Source organism: Venturia canescens, chromosome 8, assembly GCF_019457755.1.
Source record: "Venturia canescens isolate UGA chromosome 8, ASM1945775v1, whole genome shotgun sequence".
NCBI lineage: Eukaryota > Metazoa > Arthropoda > Insecta > Hymenoptera > Ichneumonidae > Venturia > Venturia canescens.
The window spans coordinates 18,879,536-18,904,471 of record NC_057428.1 but is presented as its reverse complement, the minus strand read 5'-3'; the positions used below and the strand labels follow the sequence as shown (position 1 = coordinate 18,904,471).

At 38.8% G+C, this 24,936-nt stretch overlaps 2 protein-coding genes across 5 annotated transcripts in view; one reads left to right on the top strand and one right to left on the bottom strand.

Annotated features, from left to right (window-relative positions):
• The window catches only part of LOC122415415 (epidermal growth factor receptor kinase substrate 8-like), a 57,092-nt gene that overhangs the window by 9,727 nt on the left and 22,429 nt on the right, over positions 1 to 24,936 (bottom strand). The window contains exons 2-8 of one of the 4 annotated variants that reach the window (XM_043427534.1): positions 19,554 to 20,480; positions 6,914 to 7,274; positions 6,437 to 6,498; positions 5,760 to 6,013; positions 4,976 to 5,315; positions 3,282 to 4,504; positions 2,426 to 2,543 (exon numbers count right to left, since the gene is read on the bottom strand). In XM_043427534.1, coding sequence (XP_043283469.1) covers positions 2,426 to 2,543; positions 3,282 to 4,504; positions 4,976 to 5,315; positions 5,760 to 6,013; positions 6,437 to 6,498; positions 6,914 to 7,050 — 2,134 coding nt within the window. In that variant the 5' untranslated portion in view covers positions 7,051 to 7,274; positions 19,554 to 20,480. The remainder of the gene's footprint in view (positions 1 to 2,425; positions 2,544 to 3,281; positions 4,505 to 4,975; positions 5,316 to 5,759; positions 6,014 to 6,436; positions 6,499 to 6,913; positions 7,275 to 19,553; positions 20,481 to 24,936) is intronic. The other 3 variants (XM_043427535.1, XM_043427536.1, XM_043427537.1) reach the window with 3 other exon arrangements.
• LOC122415420 (uncharacterized) overlaps positions 18,756 to 24,936 on the top strand; it is a 37,993-nt gene continuing 31,812 nt past the window's right edge. Inside the window, exon 1 of the mRNA XM_043427546.1 lies at positions 18,756 to 18,800. Coding sequence (XP_043283481.1) covers positions 18,771 to 18,800 — 30 coding nt within the window. The 5' untranslated portion in view covers positions 18,756 to 18,770. The remainder of the gene's footprint in view (positions 18,801 to 24,936) is intronic.

Below are 24,936 nucleotides of genomic sequence, written 5' to 3'. Positions count from 1 at the left end.
GCTTTCATCCAAAAAAAGGAAGCCATTGACCACGGAGAATTTCTCGTCTGATAGAACCAATAATAAATGATAACATACGTTTGTCACATTGAGAAAGAACGATGCACGAGCCAAGGGTAAGCCTTAAACAGTAATAATATAAATAATAATAATAATAATAATAACAGTAATTGTGATGACAATGAAAGACGATGAAAGTACATAGAAAATATGGAGCGCAGGCGCGTACGAATGGGTATGTAATATTCAAATGGTGTTTATTAATAAAGATTTACATAAATTACAATACAATGAAATACTGGACGGATCGAATCTTCAACCCGCGGAGGAAGTAACAGGTGGTGGAGATATGGAGTTGCGTAAACGAGGACGACAGAGGTAGAGACATGACGAGAGAGATCACGCGACGATAGAGTCAAGAGTAGAAGAAGAAGGAGCAGGAACAATAAACAAAATTTAAGAGAGAGAGAGAAAAAAACGACACGATTGGAATATCCGTTTCAGCATTCAATAATATTTGTATGAAGACACAAAACCCACATGCGTTTTGATAGGTGTATGCATTTACGAATGAGAAACATTCTGACAAGTATTTACTTTGCGCATAATCGTTTTGCTTATGTACACGCAAGTTTATTTCTCAATATTAAAAGAAATGGAAAAAAAACGCGTCTCGAAATTCAATGATTTCGTAAAGACGAATGGACTCTTAAGAAGCATTTCTCTCTCGGTCTACGCCTACTCTTCGTTTATTGTATAATTTACTTTCAAAACATTCATATTCGCAGACACACAGCCACGCGCACACTTCAATTGGAAGCCACACACTCTCTCTCTCTCTCTCTCGATAATATTCCCGGGATCTCGAACGACTCGAGGAGAAATATCTGTTTTGGCGTGTGAGGAATAAAAAACATTGCCACTTTGCAGCAGTAACAACGTGATTTTTCTCTTGGACGACATAGACGAATCCTTCAGCAATTTTCCATGTAGTTTGTACAAACTATTCGTTAAAAAATATATATTCCAACGTGACACAACAGTTATACAAATAGACACACACACACATTTATCCCACACATTGGACAGAGGACAAACCAATTACTGAATGAAACTTTATGTTTGTTGTTTTTTTATCCTTCGTGTATAATTAAATTAAAAGTAAAATTCCAACGCAGCTATCTCTCGCAATTGGGTCTTTTCGGTGGCGATTATATTTCTCGACGCCCCCTCCCCAACGAACGTAAAAACAATGTTAATCAAACTGTAATATCTAAAATTTGGTTAGTCGATAAATACGTGACTTATTACGATCGTTATGCATCGTAGCTTCAGAGATTTTCTTAAAAAAAAAAGAAAAAAAACACATCAAATTTCTCTATTACATTAAAAAACTAGAATCGTTATTTTCTTCAAAGAAACTCTAAATTACTAGTGATAATTAAAATTACTCATAACATCGAGAGTAAGCACTGGACATGAAAATTCCAGTTTTTATATGTCACCGAGAAATTCGAATTCATCCCATCTCTGCTGCGCGCACGTCGTTCGAGACCGATATTTTTTTCATGTTTTGTGAAAACGATAATAATTAATCAAAATACTCCCGGATTAATTCCATTTTCTGGCGTATACGTGAATATTGATAAAACCAGGAGAAAAAAATTCATATGCTTGGATTTAGTCGTCAGAAAAATGGATAAAAAATATATATATATTTCTGAATTTTTCATGAACCAGGACGACTACAGAATTGTAAATAATATTGCGGAGTTGGGTATTAATAGTCATTGTAAATAAAACATAAAGCTAATAAAAGTCATAAATAATAGCATACAAATTTTTTTTCGTTCAGTGAAAGAGAGAAACGGTGCGTCCACGTTATTATTTGATGGATTATTGGCCGAGAGTGGTGTAGAACTTGGCTGGTATTTTCTCACGCAACGATAAAACGAGGCGATTTGTTTTTTCGCGTTTTAGAAACATGACTGAAGCACGTACGAGGGAAAATATAAAGGCCAAAGTCTTGAAATGACGACTTTCGTGAAGATTATTTCCATTCGAAAAGCGCATTCTCTCTTTCTGTAAGCCCCGTTATTCGAACACGAAAAAAATCAACGCAATGGACTATGAAGCTACTAAAACATAAAATAATGCGATCGCGCACATAAGACTCTGCTTCAATTCTGGTAATATTCTCAGTCGTAAGCGATTGTAAAACAAGGGAAAATATTTTTACGTCCCTCTGCGTATTCTTGCTGATGTAATATATACAAATACACGTGAAAACGATTGGAAAAGCGATGAAACTTTTCAGTATTTCGCGAAAATTCATTCGTTGGAATGTAGAATAAATTCGTGTACGCGCGTGCTCCTCTTTTTGCTTGGAGGCAATCAGCGTCTCATTAAAAATATCGGAATTCACCTTTCTTTCCAAGACGCTCCTTACGGACCCAATCTGCCGGCGCTGGTGGTGGAATAGCGTGAGGTCTATGTGTCGTATCCGGTCCCGGACTTGTACTCGTGCCCTCAATTTCGGAGTCCTTTAAAATCGGTAATAAAATATATTATTTTTCAAAACTCGAGAAATCCGCTAGCAAAAAACCCCTAAACGTCGATGGTTTATCCGTTGTTTTAAGACTTTTGTGGCTGCGAATCAATGATTTTTCTGCCTGTCGAAAAATGTGTCTGTTCACTTGATTTTAAAATGTCTTACGAAAGTGTTGTATCAATTTTTCGTCCCAGCGCAGTTTCATCGTCATACAATAAAATCGTTTAGTCTCGATAGCAAAGCACTCTGTCCCGAGACAATCGAAAGATTACTCGCAAATGCAACAACGTACGATTTTAACGCGTCACTCGACAGAGACGAGTCATTGTTCATTGTGTCATTCCTCGAATGAGACCCTCAGTTACATTGCAATATCTACATTCGTCCGGCGAATATATACACTACCGTACGAAAGTTCGCAGGTAGGATTTATTTAATCAATCAATCGTGAAAATCCTTCAGTCTCGGGGACTCGATACTTGCACTTTTTCCAAGTACGTGAAATAACTTTTCGCAGATGAACCAATTTGTATTGTAGTTTGTTTACAAATAGAGGTTTCTTATACCGAGGAAAAGTTGATACCGCGAGTCCAGAAAATTTCCGGGTCAACATGTCCTGGAGTGCAGCCCAACAGTGAAAAAAATGGCATCTTAACCCATGAAATTGCATAAAATAGTCGAATGATTTGAAGCTTCTTAACGAAAGTGTCAAAAATGGGAGTTTTCTTACCTCGTAATTGTAGCCGTGCCCCTGTCGTTGGTATCTGCTCGCGTACACCGGATTGTTGAAAACATCACTGTCGCCAGTGTGTGCTGGGTTATGCGGAGTGACGATGGTATGAGGAACGTGAGCAACTTGACCCCTGGAGTTTCTCGCTTTCCACCATTTCCTGCTGTCGTCGAGTATTTCAAGATACTCGCCCCTGACGACGGTTAATTCTTTGTCGTTATTGGCGGTCCTGGGATAAGTGACTTGGACAATTTTAGCGTGCCGAGTGAGCAGATCGTCGAGCCAAGATTCTTGTGCCCTATCGATTCCAGGAGCGCCTCGGGGTCCTCGTTCTATGGAATCGACGGAGATATCGCTGTGAGCTCGAGTCTGATCGACGCGGTCTCGCTCCTCGCGAGCGTACAATTCGGAGCCGGGTCCGTAGTTTCTCTCGAAATATTCGTTGGTACGTTCCTCGCGGGGTTCGTACTCCAGGTAGTCGCTGCTGTAGTGAGATTCCTCGACTTCGCGATGGCTGTAATAAGGATCGTTCTGTTGTTCAGGAATTTCGTCCCTCTTTTGTTTGTCAGCGTTGAGAAGCGAGGCCAAATGATCGTGGTCCCGATGATCCTCGGGAATGGGGCATTCCGGGGACCAACCGTCCATGAAAATTGGGTGATAAGCGGGGACGTGATTCTTCCATTGGTCTCTGGGGACGAGCCACGTGTCCCCCAAAGAATGCCAAAGTTCGGTTTCCTTACTGGTGACACAGTGGATCAAAAGATTTACAGCTTCTCGAGTCAGAAGCGGGGATACTACTTTGCTGGGCAGGTTCGAATCGTAATTCGTGTCGTGGGACGCGTCCACGATGAGAGCCAACGGGGTGAAGAGAAAATGAACGAGCTCCGGAGCGTTCGGATCGTGGATGTGAGCCTTCAATTTAGCAAGAAGATTGAACGAGAGTTTAAACTTTTGAAATATATCGACGAACTCCGATTCCGGGGGCGGTTTCGCTCTCATCGTCAACATTCCGTCGCCCAAATTACGCTTTTTTGATTTACTGTTGCGTCTTCTACGCTCCAATTCTCTGGATGCTGCTGCCGCGTGCTGTAAACGAGCAATAAACTTCTCGATGTCGTCGAAACAGTGATTCAGAATCGTTACATCTCGCTCGTATTTTTCTGACGACGTCGATGACACTTCGTCGTTGTTTTCCTCGCGCGATATATCGCTCGGCCCGTCATCTATAATGCAGGCAAAATCATTACTATCTCTGCTTAACGACGATACAAACGGTCTGTAAGAGCCTGTAAAATTGCCAAAATCACGAAGCGAGTATACTGTCAATTATTAAGCTTTCATTCAACGCTGCAAAGTGTTTTGCAAAGTTTTTCACGTTCCTGCTTCGCCAATATTTGTTACCTCTACCGATTTTCCTCGGTACATTTGCGCACGCTGGACGTAGAAATTTGTGCGAAAATTCTTGTCAGATTGAATAAGAGTTTGATGAGTCGTTATAAATGAATGTGAACGGTGAATGAAAATGGGCTTTCTTCGTCGAAAACATTCATTAGAAATTTAAAGAGAGTGATTAATAGGGAAATGGGATATCTCGTTGCACACAGAAATACAAATGCGTCACACTTAAGTTGGAATAACGAAACGAGCATTTTGATTGAATTATGAACTATAAAAACACATATGCAAATTCTCACTCGTAGCTGCGTTGAAAGCCGAGACTTGTTCCCGTACGTTGACACTGTTGAGAGGTGGCTCTGGTGGCGGCAAAGTCGGCGGCGGCGGGATCTGACCTCTCGGTCCCCTTGACGGTTGCGCCGGTATCAGTTCCCCCAACTGCAACCGCTGCAAATCCCTAACAAGATCCTGGGCGGATACGCTCTGGCACTGGAATATGTGCATCTCTCCTTGCTGCCCAGCACCACTTTCGTCCGCGACTATAAACACCAGAATGTTGTTGTACATTTCCATCGGATCCCGCGTTATGAATGCAGTCGGCTCTTGGATCAATGCAGCTGGGAATCTCTCCATTACAATCTGCAAATAGTCGAATTATAGTTTCACCACTTTCCACATTTAATGGCCTCCCAATAATAATCATTCCTTCGATACGAATGTTTTAACGACTCGAAAGATCGAACGAAATTACGTAACATTCGCGGTAAATAATTATTTTCCATTTGTTCAACATACAATTTTACGAGTTTAAATGTCTTTGTTAAGTTAAAAAAATCATTTTTTTACTATTTTTAAATAATCAAATTCTTTGATCGTTGAGATTTTTTATTCCTTTTACAACCACGGAGACTGACCGATAAGGTTCCTCTCAAATGTCGTTTACTCGGAGGCCTCAATTTCCGAGTAGCCAATTATCAAATGTCGCTAAATTGTTAAAATTCGGTTAAAAATACCTAAAATTAAGACGATAACGAGGAAAATGAATTTTTTTCATTTCCAAGATTATTCTTTTTCTTAATTTACCCCAGTCTCGGTATCCATTATAAGGACCCAGTTGCGTTCGAGACGAAGTTGCATCTTCTGGCTCCAAATGCCATTGCTCTTCTCCAATTGGCAGAGCCGTCGCATGCCATCGGCCGGATACATAATTCCCGCTTCTTTGGCGACTGTGAATGTCGCCAAGTGTTCTATCATGAAGATCGGCTCGGAACTGCTGGTGCTGGGACCAGCGGCACCGGAAGCGTGCGAGGGACCCGGTGCTGGTGCTGCTGCATCATCTAACAAGAAGCCATTAATTTTTGAAATTCAAGCATAATTTCATCATCGCATTCGGCACAAATTCCTTTGTACAAATAACGAGAAAATAATTTCAACAATTTCGTTGAAAGCTCAGAGTATTCCACGCCAATTATTTCAACCCTAAAAATATTGTTCTCAAAACTGTTCTCTCAATTTCATCAACCACCGAAAATTCGATTTCCCACTAACTTCATCAATGCTTTTAAAATCACGCAAAAATTCGATAAATTTAATTTTCATCTTCCTCGTAAAAGGAAAAAATATTTCCCTCCAATAAACCCCACAAAATCCAAATATCCACAAACTTTATCAACATTTTGGTAAGCATGATAGTGCACTCAATTTAATTCGATATACAAAATAAAGTGATTGAATTTCTACTAAAATCGAGTAGCGCGTACCTTTGTCATAGGCAGAGGGAGCAGGGCTGTTGAAGTAAGGCATCGTTCGTCGCCTCACTAAACTGTAACAAGAGATAAAAAAATGAATTTACTTTTAAACGTTTTTCATGATCGAAGGAGCGCGTACAGCGATAAAAAATGAAGTTACGAGGCAACGGCTTATGGGATCGGAGAGCCGATATTACATTTCATAAATGGCGAAGCCTCGGACAAATATACTTGCGAGACATGTCGTATCCGGCGTTCAACGAACGCATATACACTTTGCTCGCCGTACTTGGTGACAAGAAAGTTAACTACTGTGCGTTCGCGAGTACGCCGTATACAGTACACAGATATAAGTTTATCCGTCGATCATAAACGCGTATATATTTTAGCCGATATTTTTTCAGCAGGCAAGAGGAGCGCTGTGAAATGGAATTTCTAGCGCCCTAATTCGTTTGCTCAACCTGTCCAATGGAATTTCAAGTTACATACCTGGAAGGGCACACTCCGAAAACGGATATTCTTCTCCCACCTCTGCCCCTCGCTTCGTCGGCCCTGTCACCCCCGTCACTCCCGTCATCCCCGTCATCCCCGTCGCTACGGACGGGCTTATCATTGAATTTTTTCATCGCGGAGTGCTTACAATTTTTCTATCTTACTATACTCCGAGGGACTTTTTATATTTTATGGATTCTGAGATATATTTTTCTAGGACAAATTTCGATCGGTTCAAGCAGTTATTCGCTTCGACGTGATTCGCCGTCTGATCGGCAGATTCGAAGGTCGTCGAGCTCGTCACCGATGCCGATGACTATCCGGGAACGTTCGTTCGCGGTTATTCCGGATGATCGAGCTAGAAAATTCAAGTACAATTATGTCTCCTCGGTTCATGGCGAGGATCGGGAGTGCGTGCGCGCGGTAAAGTGCAATTAGCCGCTCCTAATTTGTGATCGTGATCTCAGAGGAGATTTTCTCCGATCGGACCGCGCGAATGAGTCGTGTAGAGTGCGGCGAGAGTGTGAGCGGGCTCTCCCTGTGCGACGTTGTAGCCGCGACGGTGAAATTCCGCGAGGGGAATATCGAGAGTCGGAGAAAAACTCGGCTAATGGATCGCTCTCTGTTTCCATATTTTCTCACAAGTTTTTTCTTCCTTATCCCGATCGGCGATGACCATTGTTCGAATTCGCCGTTATCAAAAGCCTTTGCGAGTGTCTGCGCGCGTACATCGCGATAGTCGACGATTATTGTCGCTCGTGCAAGGGCGATAAAACATCGAGATTCTTCTTATCTAAACTTCCACTTCGTAACACTCTCGTGATCCTCCGAATACTTCCTCGGAGAAAATGCGACTGAAGAATAAACGCTTAAAGCGCTTTATTCCTTCCCGCGTGCGTTCCAGTTACCCATATACCTAGATATTGACGCTCGCGACAATCGCGGATCGTCGACGATGAAACTATTCGGCGAGCTACTTCCCCGCGCGACGATTAACGGCTCTCTGGCAAGCCTCGTAAAATAGTAACGACGCACCGGATTTTCGGGCTTTAGACAGCCCGAAAAGAGACGCGGATGTGATCGATCGTTTCGTATCAGTCGCGAAGCTGAACGTTGATTGAGTGATTCACTTAGAATATTCGAGTTTTTAAGTTCTATCTCAATGGCAAACAGGTGGCTTTGTGCTCGCGCTTTTATTCTCGCGTTATTATGCCTCCCCGCGAGCGAAATAATGCACTAATTAAATGCAGTCTCTATCTCTCTCTCAACTTCAGCCCCGGCAAATACAATTTATGGACTACAACGCTCAAGCTCGTTTATTATCGGAAAAGCCAAAGTCATTCCATTAATATTATTCCATTAATTAAATCTCGGCCGGACGACCTTCGGGACACAGAGAACTCTCTCGCGCGGCCGAGCGCTCTTTGCCTGCCCTCGATCCCATGTCAGCCCACAAAGTTGATTCACATACGAGAAATCATTCATCCTCTCTCGCCCGCGCGCGCGGTCAAGAATTACAATGGGAGAGAATGAGAGGAGCCTCTGAACTCGACGCAACTTTCTACCTTCGCATAATCAATCATTCAACGACGCCGAGCGCGGTGAAATTTTATGAACACGCGTATGGATAAATCGCGAGTCGCGGGCCGTTTACAATCGCATGGGGGACAATGCAATTTCGCAATTTTGTAGGACTCGCGTTTCGGGCTATGACGATGGCTCTAAACTTTTTGCGTCAAAATTTCTGTCATAGGAACGCATTTTTAACGATTTTTGACTAATCTTTTTTTTCGATCATCCTTCAGCCCAATTTTCTCCCAGGAACTTGTTGTTACCTTCGGAATCTCGTTGTGGTCGAAGGAATTTTCATCAAAACGAACGCGTTTCAGTTTAAAAATTTTTTAATTAACTTACGAAAGTACTGCTGGTGCAGGTACTTCCGTCGGGAAAACAGAGAGCGAGGCGTCGACTGATCAATTAAAACGTCTGCGTGAGTCACCCTCAGGATTTCAGTAAACAAACGAAACATTTTTATCTCCGCGTATACTGAGAAGGTGGAAGCCACCGATGCATCGCACAACGTTGAAGAGAAGAGACTCGAGAGCTCGTGTTTGCGTTACAATTTTTCAACGCTTGTTTGTTTTTCAGAGACCCCGCATGCACATATGAAAAATTCTTTTGAAAATATATCACCGTCTCTCGTATCGCGCTCGAGAGACGAACGAATACAGACATGAACGCGTACGAGGCGATATTTGCAGGGGCGAGGAGAAGCCTTTGTCGAGATAACACGGATGCGAGAGTGGAAGAAACACGTCTGCGTGTGGGGAAGGAATATTTGTGGTAATTAAGGAATTTCGAGGCGGTGAAACTGACCCCGCTGGCACTGAGACCGTTTCTGACTAATTTGAGGCTTTTTTCAGGTATTTTACCGGTAAATAATAAGATTCTGGAATTTCAGTGGACGGAAGTAGCAGAAAGTGATTCATGCCCCGTGATCTTTACACTGAAAACGGAGTTTTGTTGATCCCACATTTATTTTGTTGAATCAATCGTTGATTATTTGTTTTGTTGAGGCGTACAAATCTTTGGTCGAATCTCGTGAAAATGGTTAGAAAGTATATTTTGTTTTATAGACTGTCGATATTCGGTTGATTTCTCAGGATATTCAATCAGCCGATAGCATCGATATTTGGTTAATTTCTCAGGATGTTCAATCAGCTGATTACATTAGCTGATAGCAGCATCGATATTTGGTTAATTTCTCAGGATATTCAATCAGCTGATGAATCTATTGTACTGCCAAACGTTCCGGTTATAATTATTCGTGCTATTGAAACAACAACAAGGTTGTGGCTTACTAAAATTATTTTGTTGCGTAGACAGTGATTTTTCTTAGAAAAGCGAAAAAATGGTTAGTCATTTTGATTTTTTTGTAAACAATGTGGATTGATCGGTCACAATCTTGCAAAATCACCAACAAATATTTTATCATTGAAAAATCCATTTTGGCTAGTTCAACAAAAGCATTTGTTGAAATTATATTAATTCTAAGTAAATTATTAACTATATATACGGCATAAATAACGAGGTACTCAAAAAACTGCGAAACATTGTTTGTTTTTTTATTTAAAGGATGAAAAGGATTGCTTTCCAAATTCTCGAGAAAAATTTTAACAAGCATGAATACGAAGAAATTTTGATTAAAGTGAAATGTATATTTGATTAAAGTGAATGTAATTAAAGTGAACGAATATCCTTATTTTACAAGCGATAGGTATATAGCGTAGTGGATAGGGTGAGTGCGTAGGTAGGAAATATAGGTCTGGGCTTCAATCTCGGTTCAGGTAGGAAAATTTATTTAGAATCTGTCCGTTACCTATGCTCGCAAAGTGATAGGTTTGAACCAATAACCAACTCTGAATCGATATGAATTTTTTCGCTGCATTTTTATACGTAATAATTTACTTTTATTCATTTTTTAGAAAAAAAAAAAAAAAAAACATTTCAGCGAAATCATTTGTTCGGGCAGCAAATATTTTTTTACGGTAGCATACAATATGCTCACGCTCGCGCTGTGCTAACAAAAATACTTCTCTCCGTGTAAAATATTAATTTTATAATAATATGAAAAATGGCTTCACAGCAAAGCAAACTCATACATTCACTACATTATTAAGTGTTTCATAATAATTGGTATCTCTAGATACGTATCCGTTAGTCGTAGCGTCATGTTTAGTAAATTGAAATAATCATTTATTAACCACATCAAAGAATTATTTTAAATTCATCCAAAATATCTTATCCGACGTATTCGACTGTTTAATATGATTGAGTCAATAAAGTTTGGGATGTTTCAACGAAATTTCGTTTTCAGTGGAGCTATAAACAAAAGAGAGTTGAAAATAGCAGCAGAAAGCAGGAAAGTTGGCTATGGAATTATGCAGCTGATTTATAGAATCAAATATGAAATTTGTTTCCTCCTCAATGCGACTGTTCAAGTGAAAACACGGTCAAAGCTGCTCGCTGGAAAGTTGACAAAAGGGAATGAACTTCAATAGCTTCCCGGGCAGAGGGCAAACCCCGATAATGCAAATTAGAAAGGGAGAGATAAATGTCAAAAGGAAATGAGGTGGTTTGGCGACAAACCACGAAACAACAGAGAACTTAATGTGCTTCCTCTCTCCTCCCCCTAGTCCCCCCCGCGATCAAGTTAGGAATTCTCATTATCGCCTCGCCAGAAGTAATATCCGTTGGCCGTAGGCCTCGAACCATCGCTTTCGCTTCGCTGCGGCTGCTCAATGAATGCAATATTCATATTGAATTATAATAAACGTGCGAAATCAATTTTAATCAATCTACATGTTCAATTAAGCTCGAAATATGATTGAAGATCGCGCTCTATTCGCGGGGCCGGTGAAAAATTTCTATTGCAGCGAGCAGCGGCAGTTTCAAGGGCGAGATAATATTCATACTATTTAATTGATTTTCGGTGAGAAAATGCGACGCGGAATTGACTTTCTACGATGGGCGATTACCGGGCGAATAGGAAATCGCATCACTCGGTTCGAACTAATGTGAGGGCGATGAGAAAATCACGCGGGAACGTCCCACTCGCGAAAGCATTTCAGTTACAATTTAAATAGAATAACGAACGATTTTATTTAATGTGAAAAGAAAATCGAATTAAAAGAGGAAACGAGTTATCCCTGAACGGTATGATCCTGCGGATTCCCATTGAATTAATCACGCGTATAGGGAAGAGTGCGGTAATTCCGGAGGCGGGATAAATATCGACACTGCATTATCTTTATATTCCGAAACCCCCGCGTTCATGCAACAAGCTCATGTTATACGAGGCGTGAGTTGATACATTTTCGTTGAGGTAGAGAGCAGATTGTAAAATTTCGAACATTTTGATGTAATTTTTGCCCATAAAATGAATTGATGGGTAAAATGAATTGATGAATTACAGAATAAATGGTTTAAATTTTATTGAGAAAATAAATTTAATGTCGTAATTCCATACGAGTATCATAAACGCTTTCCCACCGTTTTTTAAAAATCAATTAAATCTAGAAACTTCGCAATTTGGGAACGCGGTTTCGTATGAATTGATTGTTATTTTTTTTTTTTTTTTATTTCAGATACATACCTCGTAAACAAATATGAAAGAAAACACCGGATTATGATATTGAGTGAACAAATAACGCAGTGCGAACGATGTAAAAATAAAAGCACTTAGTTTTGTTTTGAAAAATATGGAAATCCCCTGGATCATGTAAATTGAGTGTGAGATGTGTGCTCTCAAAATTGCACGTGAGCAAATACGAAAGTTCGGAATGAATCTGAATTTATAGAGTATTGTTTTCTGCTAAATCTCTGTAACAATTTTTGTTATCACGAAATTTACACCGGATATCGTAAACAAGATATGAAAGATCGTACATCGTAAATTGATTTGGGAATTTCATCATATGCACACTGTAAAAAATTTTATGAAATTTATAATACTTTTACTATATACAGCGGTGTATGAATTTTACAAACTGAATATATGAAATGAAAATTAATACGCTTCTGGGGTAAATTTAAAACAGTATTATAAATTCCCATAACTGGTATGAAATTTACAATACGTGATATTCAATATTCAAAACGAGTTTGAGAATTTTTCAAACTAGTGATGTAATATCCCATATTGTCAATTGGAAATTACAACATTTGTATATGAATCCACCTGTCGGGAATAAAACATTGAAAATACAGTACAACTTTGAAACTTATTTGCAGGTGTTTGGAAAATGATATACATATGAAGTTGCATTTTTGGATATGCGTGATTTGTGGTTCCAAAAATGGCCTTTCTAAAATGCTAAACGAGAATAAGAAACAAAAATTAATATACACGGTCGAAAATTATATGAACTTTTCAATAGATTTGCCATATAGTTTTTTTTTATAATTAGTTACATCACAAACCCCCATAGGTTCAGAGTTATAAAAATATTAAGAAGATTTCAGAATTTGACTGCCACCATATTGATACTGCCATTCCGAATTTTAAAAATCTAATGACAGATTCGTAATCAAGTTTTCAATCCTTTCAGCCCCACTTTTTTTACAGTAACGCAATTTTCGTCAATTTCTGAATCCGATGTCAAACATTCAAAATTCGTAACTTCGCGCAAATCGATCTTCGCTCATGGCAATAAATACTTGGGAATTTCCGAGGACGCTGCATGATTATGAATTCGATGTTAGTTTTCTGAATAATCTAAATGGCGGTCAAAAAAAGAAGAAAGTGAATCTATGTCCATAAAAATGATTACTCTAGGGTTTTTATTATTGACAATGAAAAATCGTGTCAGTTTTTATTCCAATTCGCATACAAATTAATAGTTGCCAAGGTCATCCAAGGAGAGCAGAATACAGAACGCTGATGCAATTTTTTTTTTTTATTTTTTGTTATTCTCTTGTTTTTTTTCTTTTAAATAAATAACTATCTATACCAGATTTGTGAATAGTGACCCCGTAAAAGTAACAAATTTCAGGCCAATTGGATCGATTTTCAAAAAAGTCGTCTGTCATTCAATCTGCCATTTTAAATTTTGAAAATTTCGAAAATCTGTAATCCAATTCGTAATCTACGACCCCAAAAACTTCCGGATACCAATTTTTATCAAAATCAGTGCAGACGAAACATTCCTGATTAAATGAATCAAGTCACAACTTATTAAATAATGTCTTTTTGGCTTAACATCTCACCAATGTCGTGGTAGTGTAGTTGGGAGCATGCATTATAAAAGGGGAGGTAGGTACGTGGATCGGATCAATTCCCCCATTGGACCAAGCTACATAGGTTTTGGAACCGGCTATGTGTGACATATGGCCGTTTTCTCCGACGCGGTTCAAATTCAGTTCAATTTTTTTCATATAGTTTCGGGATAGGATGAACCGAGTTTAAATCCAGATTAACGTTGGAAAAACGGGCAATAGTCAGTGTTAGCTGAAAATGGGCTGACCCACGTTTGATACGCAAAATTTCAATCAACCACTTTGTTATTAACAATCTCATGCGAAAAATCGCCGTTTTTTTGCGTACAAAATGAAAACTATCAGGGTAATCGTGATAGCGTCAACACAAAAATTGTAGAAAATTAAAATACGAAGAAAATGAGCGGTCAAATAACCCAATCGGACCTTTAGTTTAAGAGAAAATCGAAAAAAACCAACAAAAAACAGTTTTTTTTTAAATTCATATCTCGGTCTTCTTTTGAGTTGAAGCGTAGACCTTCCGGCCAGTACTATTTATTAATATAAACTTTATGTGTGCGAAGAGCAGGCAATACTGTCCAATCCATAGTGTTCAATCCGTGGCCATTTCAATTTTTTACTATGCAATTTCTCAGCAGGCATAATTGCGACGGATATTATGCGATTTTAATTTATCAAAACGATTTCGAAAGTAGAAGTCCCATACTTCAAAACGTTCATCTTGGTTTTTCTCCCCCTCTCTTCAACTTCTTTCGCGCGCTCGGCGGTTTTACGTCATATTCTATTTCTAACATGTTTTTCGGCGTTTTCACGCAAAGCCAAGATGAAAGTTTTGAAGTATATAATTTGGTTGTTGTTGTTTTTTTCCTCTTAAATAAAAAACCACCTATACCAGATTTGTGAATAGTGACCCCGTAAAAGTAACAAATTTCAGGCCAAATGGATCGATTTTCAAAAAAGTCGTCTGTCATTTAATCTGCCATTTTTTATTTAAAAAATTTTGAAAATCTGTCATCGAATTCGTAATCAGCGACCCCAAAAACTTTCGGATACCGATTTTTATGAAAATCGGCGCAGACGAAACATTCCTGAATAAAAGAGTTATTAGATCATGCCTTTTTGGCTTTACTTCTACCAATGCCGTGGTACTGTAATTGGGAGAGTGCATTATAAAAGTGGAGGTAGGTAGGTAGATCGGATCCACTCTTCCATTAGGCCAAGCTACATAGATTTTGGAATAGGCTATGTGTGACATAGTCAGTGTTATAGCGGAAAATGGGCTGGCCCATTATTCGGCGAATAGCTCGATATAATCTAGTGAGATGTTTGATATGCGAAATTTCAACCAACAACTTTGATATTAACAATTTCATGCGGAAAATCGCTGTTTTTTTGCGTTTTTGCGTACAAAATGAAAACTATCAGAGTAATCGTGATAGCGTCAATACAAAAATTGTAGAGAATTAAAATACTAAGAAAATGAGCGGTAAAACGACTCAATCGGACCGTTAGTTTAGGAGAAAATAATAAAAAACGACCAAAAAACATGTTTTTTTTTAAATTTATAACTCGGTAATTTTTTAGTTGAAGCGTAGACCTTCGGGCCAGTACTACTTATTAATATAATCTTTATGCGTGCGAAGAGCAGGCACTGTCCAACGCATAGTTTCCAATCCGTGGCCATTTCAATTTTTTACTATGCAATTTCCCAGCAGCAGGCATAATTACTACGGATATTATGCGATTTTAATTTATCAAAACGATTTCGAAAGTAGAAGTCTCATACTTCAAAACGTTCATCTTGGTTTTTCTCTCCCTCTCTTCAACTTCTTTCGCGCGCTCGGCGGTTTTCACGTCACATTCAGCTCTATTTTTCACATGTTTTTCGGCGTTTTCACGCAAAACCAACATGAAAGTTTTGTTTTGGCGTGAAAACGCCGAAAAACATGTTAGAAATAGAGCTGAATATGTCGTAAAACGACCGAGCGCGCGAGAGTAGTTGAAGAGTGGGGGAGAAAAACCAAGATGAACGTTTTGAAGTATGAGACTTCTACTTTCGATATCGCTTTGATAAATTAAAATCGCATAATATCCGTAGCAATTATGCCTGCTGGGAAATTGCATAGTAAAAAATTGAAATGGCCACGGATTGAACACTATGGATTGGACAGTATTGCCTGCTCTTCGCACACATAAAGTTTATATTAATAAATAGTACTGGCCGGAAGGTCTACGCTTCAACTCAAAAAATTACCGAGTTATAAATTTAAAAAAAAAATGTTTTTTTTGTCGTTTTTTTTATTTTCTCCTAAACTAACGGTTCGATTGAGTCGTTTTACCGCTCATTTTCTTAGTATTTTAATTCTCTACAATTTTTGTATTGACGCTATCACGATTACCCTGATAGTTTTCATTTTGTATGCAAAAAAAACAGCGATTTTTCGCATGAAATTGTTAATAACAAAGATGTTGGTTAAAATTTCGCGTTACAAACATGTCACTAGATAATGTGGAGTTATTCTCTAAATAATGGCCCAGCCCGTTTTCAGCTAACACTAAACTATGTCACACATAGCCCATTCCGAAATCTATGTAGTTTGGCCGAATGGGGGATTTGATCCGATCTATCTACCTACCTACACTTTTATAATTCACGCTACCAACTACACTACCACGACATTGGTAGATGTCAAGCCAAAAAGACATTATATAATAAGTTGCGACTTGGCTCTTTTAGTCAGGAATATTTCATCTGTATCGATTTTGATAAAAATTGGTATCCGAAAGTTTTTGGGGTCGCTGATTACGAATTTGATTACAGATTTTCAAAATTTCAAAATTAAAAATGGCGGATTTAATGACAGACGACTTTTTTGAAAATCGAGCCAATTGACTCGAAATTTATTACTTTTACGGGGTCATTATTTGCAAATCTGGTATAGATAGTGAAATTGTTAATAACAAAATTGTTGGCTGAAATTTCGCGTGACAAACATGTCACTAGATTATGTGGAGCTATTCTCCAAACAATGGCGCAGCTTGGTTGCAGCTAACATTAATGTCAGTGAAAAATTTATCTAGCTTGGCCTACATGTAGGTTAGGAATTTTTCTTCGAATAAAATGATTCTAGAGGTACCAGCTACTGGGATGACCATCACGGATAGTGAAAAATAATTTTTCAATTGATAAAATGATATTTTATTCGTCGTATCTTTAGCTACATCAACAACAAAAATATAGAAGAATAAGGATTTGGTAATTAAAGTTAAGCGTGTGTATATTAAATTTGATATACAACAGTATAATATTAATATTAGCAAATAACTTTTAATATTTATATACATGACAGTCAAAATTCTTCCGCATGTGTATTAATTTTCATATATGCAAGTATAGTCTTTTTCATGGGCTACAATTTTACTGGCATAATACCCAGTTTGGATTTAAAAAATCTTATCTGAAATTTCACACACCGTGTCCGCTTAAGAACTTCCCATACGAGTATATTAATTTTCATACAGAAATTTTTTACAGTGTGCTTCGTTATTCATCAATTTCGGTTTGATTGAGAATGGATCGAGCGGTAATCACCGTTCGCAGGTTTCCAGCCGGAATGATATCGAATTACTTAGCAGCGATTGGAAAGCAAGTTGTTTTCTCGATAAAATATAAAAATCAACGTCAAACTATCGAATGGAAAGCCCACATAATAATAGTTACGAAAAGCGTAGTCGCGTTTGAGGTACATCGTACTACGATTGCGTTTAACGTTTATGAGGATTCCCAAGCTACTCACCGCGTAGTGCAAACAGGAATATGAGCAATCGGCATAATGGGAGTAGCTAAAGGTTTCGATGCATCGCATGAGAAAAAAGGTTTGCGCTTTTGCATAATACGCGCTGTATGAAACAGTATTTACTGAATAAATATACGTACGTGCATGGCCGTGCTATAACCAGGAGTCTCTTGTGGAAATTCTCACAAGTTGAACCGCCAGGAGAGAAAGGCGAGATATGTATGCAGTTAGAGGGTGTCCGGAGAGTCGATGGGACGATTCTCTCGCGGAATTTACCTCCTCAAGTATTGAGAAACGATTTTGGCGGGTTCCCCAAGTTGCCAAAAAGTCTCCTAACTCCTGAGAGTGACTCGCTCGTTAATTAATATTCCCCGGGGTCGCGGCGCGTCGGGAAAGTCGTCGCGGGACTCGTCTCTCGGAGGTCTAGCAACGATATTTACCGGCGGGATTTGGAGCGTGACTTTGGGCAATCCTCGTACATATTAACGCGTCCGATTGAGCATGAAGTATTTCCATCTCCTTCTGATCGCACGAGTTCGAGCGCCACGACGAGTACCTTTGAGCCGAGTATTCGCGGGAGCGTATGCGTTCACAAGCGTCTCGTTGTGATGCGAGCGAGAGTATCAATCAGTATCGAAAGCCCTCGGGCAAATAGCGCGTAAGCTTTTGCGGACGACCACAGCTCCTATTGCTACACGCTTCATGTAAAAGCAAACGAAATTCGTGATTGCGTTCGTTCGCTCACTCGTGACACTAACGTGGGATACACAAGCCCGGCGTGCCCAACCAAGGATTTCAGACGATCTTCGCGCGCGAGCACTCGGCTAATGAATCCGATGACCGCGCGCGGTTTAACTCGTGACTTCTTATCGCGGCTATCTCTTTATTGTGCCTCTACCAGTTCGTTATCTATCATACGCGAACAGAGTTTTATTCCGGTCCGAGAACAAAAGCTGTTGACGCGCTCGAAGCGCTGGCTGCTTCGGGCCGGGGCTCGCGAATCTTTCGGCAAAGAAAATCGTCGCGATACACAACGATAATTAAGGATAAAAGAAGGCCAATGCTACTGTTTTATGTCGCAACTCAAATCCGCGGTCTCCTATGCGCGCTTGCTTCTTATTATTGTGAACATTATCGTCGCGTTCGGTGGTCGTTAATACTCGTATTACAACTGTCGTTATTATTATCATTATTATCATCAAGCGTATTGGAGAACGAACTCCGCGAAAGAGCCACTCGGATACCGAGGCTTATTACATCTAGATAATGCGCGTTTCCTAATGATTGTCACGAACCGAGGACTGAATTCTGTGATTGCACTTTTTCTCTAGTATGTTCACGACGCTGAAGTTTGCAACGTTCGAGTCCGACGAAATGAACGAAGAAAACATGTGTAATTCACCATTTTTTATTTCACTTTTTCATTTTTTATTTCAAATTGAATAATTATTGGAGGGTTTTTCAAAATCATTTCGTTCGACTCCAACATTTCAAAGTTCAGCGTCATTGTTATTCCCGGTATTTCTCATTTATTTCTGCCCTAGCTCTGTCTTTGCTAGAACCGTGGATATTCACAGCGACACTGAAGTTTGCAACACGTTCGAGTCAAACGAAATTAAGGATAAAAACTTTTGTAATTCATGAATTTTTTCATTTCACATTGGTCTCGACTGAAAAACTACGAATTGCAAATAAAACAAGTGACAGAATTGAAGAATTACTGGAATTATTGAAGAGTTTTTTCAAATCGTTTCGTTGGACCGGAACGTTGGAAAATTCAGTGTCAACATTCACATTAATAATGTCCTAGGGCGGGTTGTTCCAACTTCTTGGTAAGTCTATCTGACAGCTAAAGGTCTACAAGTCAATGCTTTCATTCACCAGATAAGCTACCTAGAAGTTGGAACAACTCGCCTTTAATGGAACAAATAGCTTGAAGGAACGTGAGAACTGTTAATACGAGTGTGCGAGTACAAGAAGGATCGTTCAGAGTGATTGCAAGAGAAGATGCACTTTGCTAATGATTGATTGTACAGAGTGTCTTAAGTCTCAGAGATGCTTACTTGTGATTGTGGAGCAGAGTTCGGTACCAAGCGCTGCGTCAAACTGATGTTTCTTCCTCGACTGTTCGCCAACGAGGAGTCTCTCGTCAATCGTCGACGTGAACTTAACCCCCACGCTTCGACGCTTGCGTGGTCCGAACGGTTGGAGCTAGAGTAAATAAGCAGAGGACCGATTCTGATGGGCGTTAAATTTCCTATAAAAAAGGTCCCGGGGACGATCTTCGATTCGCAGTACTTCAGCCCTGAGAGGGGCTCGAAATATAAGCGCATTCGCTGTTGCTTCGCACGTGCGTGACCTTCGAAAACTAGGTCTCCACCCGAGCAGCTCCCCAGAGCGAGCTGCCGGGGATCGAGCATTCCGGCCGGGAACTTTTGTGCCGGAAATTTCGTTTTCTACGAAATCTGTCCTTCACATTTTTTACTCCAACTCTCACCGTTTTTGAGCTATCGACAATATCGAGTCCCGGATTTCGAGAACTTTCCTAAGAAAGAGCTCGAAACTCAAACGATTGGAAATTTGATTTTATGTTTGAAAACAAACCCCGACCTTGACGTTATAACAGCTGGAACCTGGCGTCGAGCACCCTGTAGGATCTGGTGTAAAGCTCATGCGCATATTCATTCTCTGTACGTTTGTATTACTCAGGTTTCTTGTCCATGCACTCACTTTTATAAACGTAGTCCATTACAAGTATTACCGATCCCCCTCACGTTCCAGCTGTTTTGTCCTCCCCTACTCGCGCACGAGCTAACGAAACTTTTAGTCTCCCTCGAACTCCTCCTTCTCCCGGAATGCCTCGGTGTCCTTGGTTTTCACTGGACGCCCGGTGCACAGCGCTGAGTTCGACTTTCCAATGGGAGACCATCTGATCGGTGACCCATAAAAGCATGTGGCACACCAACTTTGCTTTTCCTTCCTATATATCCCTGATAATATTATTCATAATAACATCACCTGAGGGCTGGTTCGCGGAATATACTTCAAAACACACAACACCCGATCGATAAATATTCTCCGTAAACTAAACTCGTTTTTTCAATATTTTTTTTCAAAACATTTTACAAACTTCGCTCCGCCTGTTAATTATTCCCTAGGATCTTTTCAACCTGATGAGTAGTATCGAAATTCGTTGCTGATGCATAATTAAACGATTCTCAGAGGCTTCCTAAGAAAACTCAATATTGCAGAGTCCTCGGCGCCCGGGAAACTACACAAGCTCCAAAACCGAGCTTCAGACCCTGAACCCTGACCGTCAATTAGCTTTTTTCTTGCCATCCGGCGGACTAGTACCCTCCGAGGACAGGAATGGGGAACGAAGGCGTTTCTTGATCTCGAATTCGCTTCGTGACCAAAGAAAGTCGAGTGCATTATCGAGGCATCGGGCCCGCGATATTCACCTACGAAGGAGCAGCAACAGGCATTAGTGCACAAAGTCGCGTTACTCGTCCGCGAGGCTCGCGCTATAATTAGAGAAGAGTGAGCGCGAGCGAGAGGGCAGATGAAAAAAGGAGAAAGAGAAGTTACCACACTCACAGTTCATCGACCGTTACGCCTGTACGTACGTATATATATGAGTCTTTTAAAACCGGCAGGAAAAAGCAGCCGGCTGTGAGCTGGTGCGCGCAGGGAGGCGAGCTAAGTTTCTCGTCTATATAATACACTTTTCATCCGCATTCACCTGTACGCGCGGTATGCCGCGCCCGACGAATTTCGTTGCATTCTCTGCCTTCGCTATAAATATGTAACCGAGACTTCGACTCAGAGGAGGATTCGCTTTTACCTTGCTCGACACTTTTTCCGAGCGGCTCTTTTCGCGCCTCGCTCCTGCGCCCGCATTTCCGAGGTCCCGGAGAGCACGTAGTGAGAAAAAAGTCCATTGTAGGATTTACTAAACGGCCGAGCTAAAGTGGTAAAAGATGTTAAAACACGTTGATGAAGTGACTATTTTGTTGCTGAATTGACTGTAATTCCAATGTCCAGTTTCGTCCAACATGCGTTTCGATAGCCTGTATAACAATGAAGTACTTGAAGAAATGCTGTTAAGAGCATGGATCAATCGACTAACCTTACCTCGAATTTTCGAAATAAAAATTCTCCGATGTCGTTTGACTAATCAAAAAAAGGCTCTGTCAGCGGACGCGGAAAGATGGCAAAAATACGCTGACAGGGGCTTTTTTTTATTGATCAAACCGTGTTGAACATATTCAATTTCGAAAATTGCAGCTATCTCTCTCGTACTCACGGTGGCGAGATAGCGATTGCTCCATCACCTTAAGTATTGTCAAAAATTTAACATATCTCATATTATATACGGAGCATTATAAGCAAGAAGTTATTCCCATAAACGCATGGTGTACGATAACTCAAATATGGTTTGATAAAACATACTTTTTTTATTCACAATCTTTCACTATGTGCATTATACCCATTGGTATTTGTTTAGTAAAAAACACTGAAATGTCTGCTTACATACGATTAGGCCTTTAACGCTCGAAAGGTGCCTTTTGCATGTACTCTTTTCTAGGGGATTATTCACTATGAAAATGTCACTGAAAAAATTCGTAAGCTATCTTGTTGATGATTTTTAAGGTCGCTCTTTTCATTGTGCCATTAAAATTTAACTGAAACTCTTTTTTTTATGGTTTTTGCAAAATCAAGAAAAAAGTAGCAATTTTTGATATCCATTTTTTTAAAAATCCACAATTCGGAAGCCCTATCATATATTTTCCAACGATAAAGCGCACGAATCGTGTCCTCGATGTTTGTACTTTCGAAGTACGTGCTTGGTTTTTTTCCCCAGGGCTTACCAGTGCAAATAAACGATAAAATTGCTGAAATAAAATGTTTAGTTTGCAGGGTATTTAAATTTTGTGACACGAGAACGAGTATTTTAGAGTTTATTTGATGTCCAAGGTTTTGGATTGCCGATCCCGAATTTGCCACTAGTTTTGCAAAATTTGTTCAAACAATCGTTGACGGAAATTCAAAAATTTTCAAAATTGTTTCCAGAATCTACGCGGAAAAGTACGAAAAATATAGTTAATTGGCTTAAACAAATTTTAAACGAAGATAAAAAATGAAAAGTTTCAAAATTATTGATTACGAGGAATAGCGCACGGGTAATATGTTGCCACTGTTTGTTAAAACAAATTATTTGAATTTTTAAAACAATTTATTTAAAGGAAATATTATGAAAAATTGATATTTTTCGAAATTCTTTCAGGACTTATGACCCACGCAGGAATATATGATAAACATATTGGAATAATTATTTTACAAAATTCGATTGAGCAAATTTTTTAAATAAATAATTTCAGCAACTCAAAATTTTTATACATCTCTGTCTATGAGTAATAATGCTTCGGATATACAATTCTACTAATTGTTCAAACAATTTGTTTAAACGAATTATGACAAAATGTAAAATTTCCAAAAATCGTTCCGAAAGTCATTATCTAGACGCGTTGTCATAATTTTGGTGAAGACATGAGACTAAATTCAAACTCTTCAGAATTATTCCATAAAGAGCTGTCTATTAGAATTCATACATGCAAAATATATTCAGCAAATTTCACTTACTCTGCTTGCATAGATTATTAGTTCAAATAAAATGTTTTGCTTCCTCTTAGAGGAAGCTATGTCATGCACTGCAAAATTAAAACGCTTATAACTCGGAAACGGTTTGAGATACAGGGCTACCATTTTGCACAGATATTGATCTATACAAGCTCTTCATTCTCTGATAATTTTGTCAGAATTTGTAAAAAATTACGAATCGTACGTCGTTTTGAAATTTTCATAAAAAGGGTGCCGACGCTCTAACTTTCGAAAATTTAGAGATTTATTAATATTTTTTTTTTATCAAAAAACTATCATAATAGGAAAGTTGGTTTTGAATTTAGGGAATATCGGTTGAGCGATTTAAATCTTTGATTTTTTGAAATTTATGAAAATATGAGTTTTTCAAAAAATCGTCTAATAGCTTCAATTTTTGGAAATTTTGTAAGATATTGTGTATAAGACTGTACTTCCTCTATACTTTCCAGCAAAGTTGTCGAAATTATTTAATTTCAATGTAAATAGAAAAACGATGAAAATTGAATGTTGCAAACTGTTTTTTCTGATGGCTCGTCATTTAGTTTTTTTTTATGAATTTAAACAAAGAGATAAATTAAAGTTCGTAAAAGAAGGTAGAGAGAATACATTATTTCCTTGTACACAAAAAAATGCTGCAAATTAAAATTTGCAAAGTGCTTCCTCAAGATGGTCAAGATGCACGATGCTCAAAAAGCTTCCTCTATGAGGAAACCAAAATGAAAAATATAGCACCTCATAGAGTGAGCTTTGAGCATCGTAAATCTGAACACCGTGCATCTTGACCATCTTGAGGAAGAAATTTGCAAGTTTTTATTTGCAGCATTTTTTTTATCTCGTGTAATACACTGCGGTTTTACCTTTCAATGTCCATGCTTCAAGAATAATTTCATCCTATTCTTTATTTTTCATTTCATTTTGACAATACTATTTTTACTACACTACTGGAAACAATTAAAGAAACAAGAAATTTCCGTAGATTTTTTGCCAATTTTTGAAAAGCTGTGTCTCAGTCAAACATAGTGATATGACGATAAATAAAAAAGCATTTTGAAGCTTTGTTTTTTGACTTTGAAGATATCCAGTCATTTTTTACTCTTACATTACGGATACTGAGAAATTTCATGAAATACCTCCAGAGGAAAAATTTGCAAGTTTTTTATTTTTTTTCATGAGTGTGCACAGTCTTGAAAAAATTTTTGCAACTCGAATCAATACAAGCATCGGGTAGCTTGTTCATTTTCCTTCAATTTCATTTTTTAGAATTCTCCGTACGATTTTTTTTCCTCGCAATATTGACGGTTGAATAAAAAAAGACATTTTCGTATTGAATCATCGATATATCAGCGAAAAACCATCGCACAGGAATCCCAAGGATGGTTTTGGAAACTTAAATGAACGCACTGTAAAATGCTTACCCTATTTACGAGGAAATTTCTATCGTTCCATTCTCAATATTCGTTTGAAAAAAGAGTGAAAAAATGTCCTTTTACAACTCTTCAGAAAATGGACTGCAAATTTATGAATATCAATGAAATCACTCATGTGAAGCATAACTTTTAGAGCTCGATGTATCCACAATAACTCTACCAATTTGTAAGTTGATTGGGTGAACCGTTTTTCTGTCCCGAGAGATTCAAGTTTTGCAAAAAAATTAAAGGAACACGATTACTAGGCCTAAAAATGACACAAGCATTATTAAAATGAAAAAAACGACTTTTCGTTGACTTTTTCTACAACTTCATCAAATATCGCCCAAATTTAAAATATGAAAAAAGGAAAAAAAAA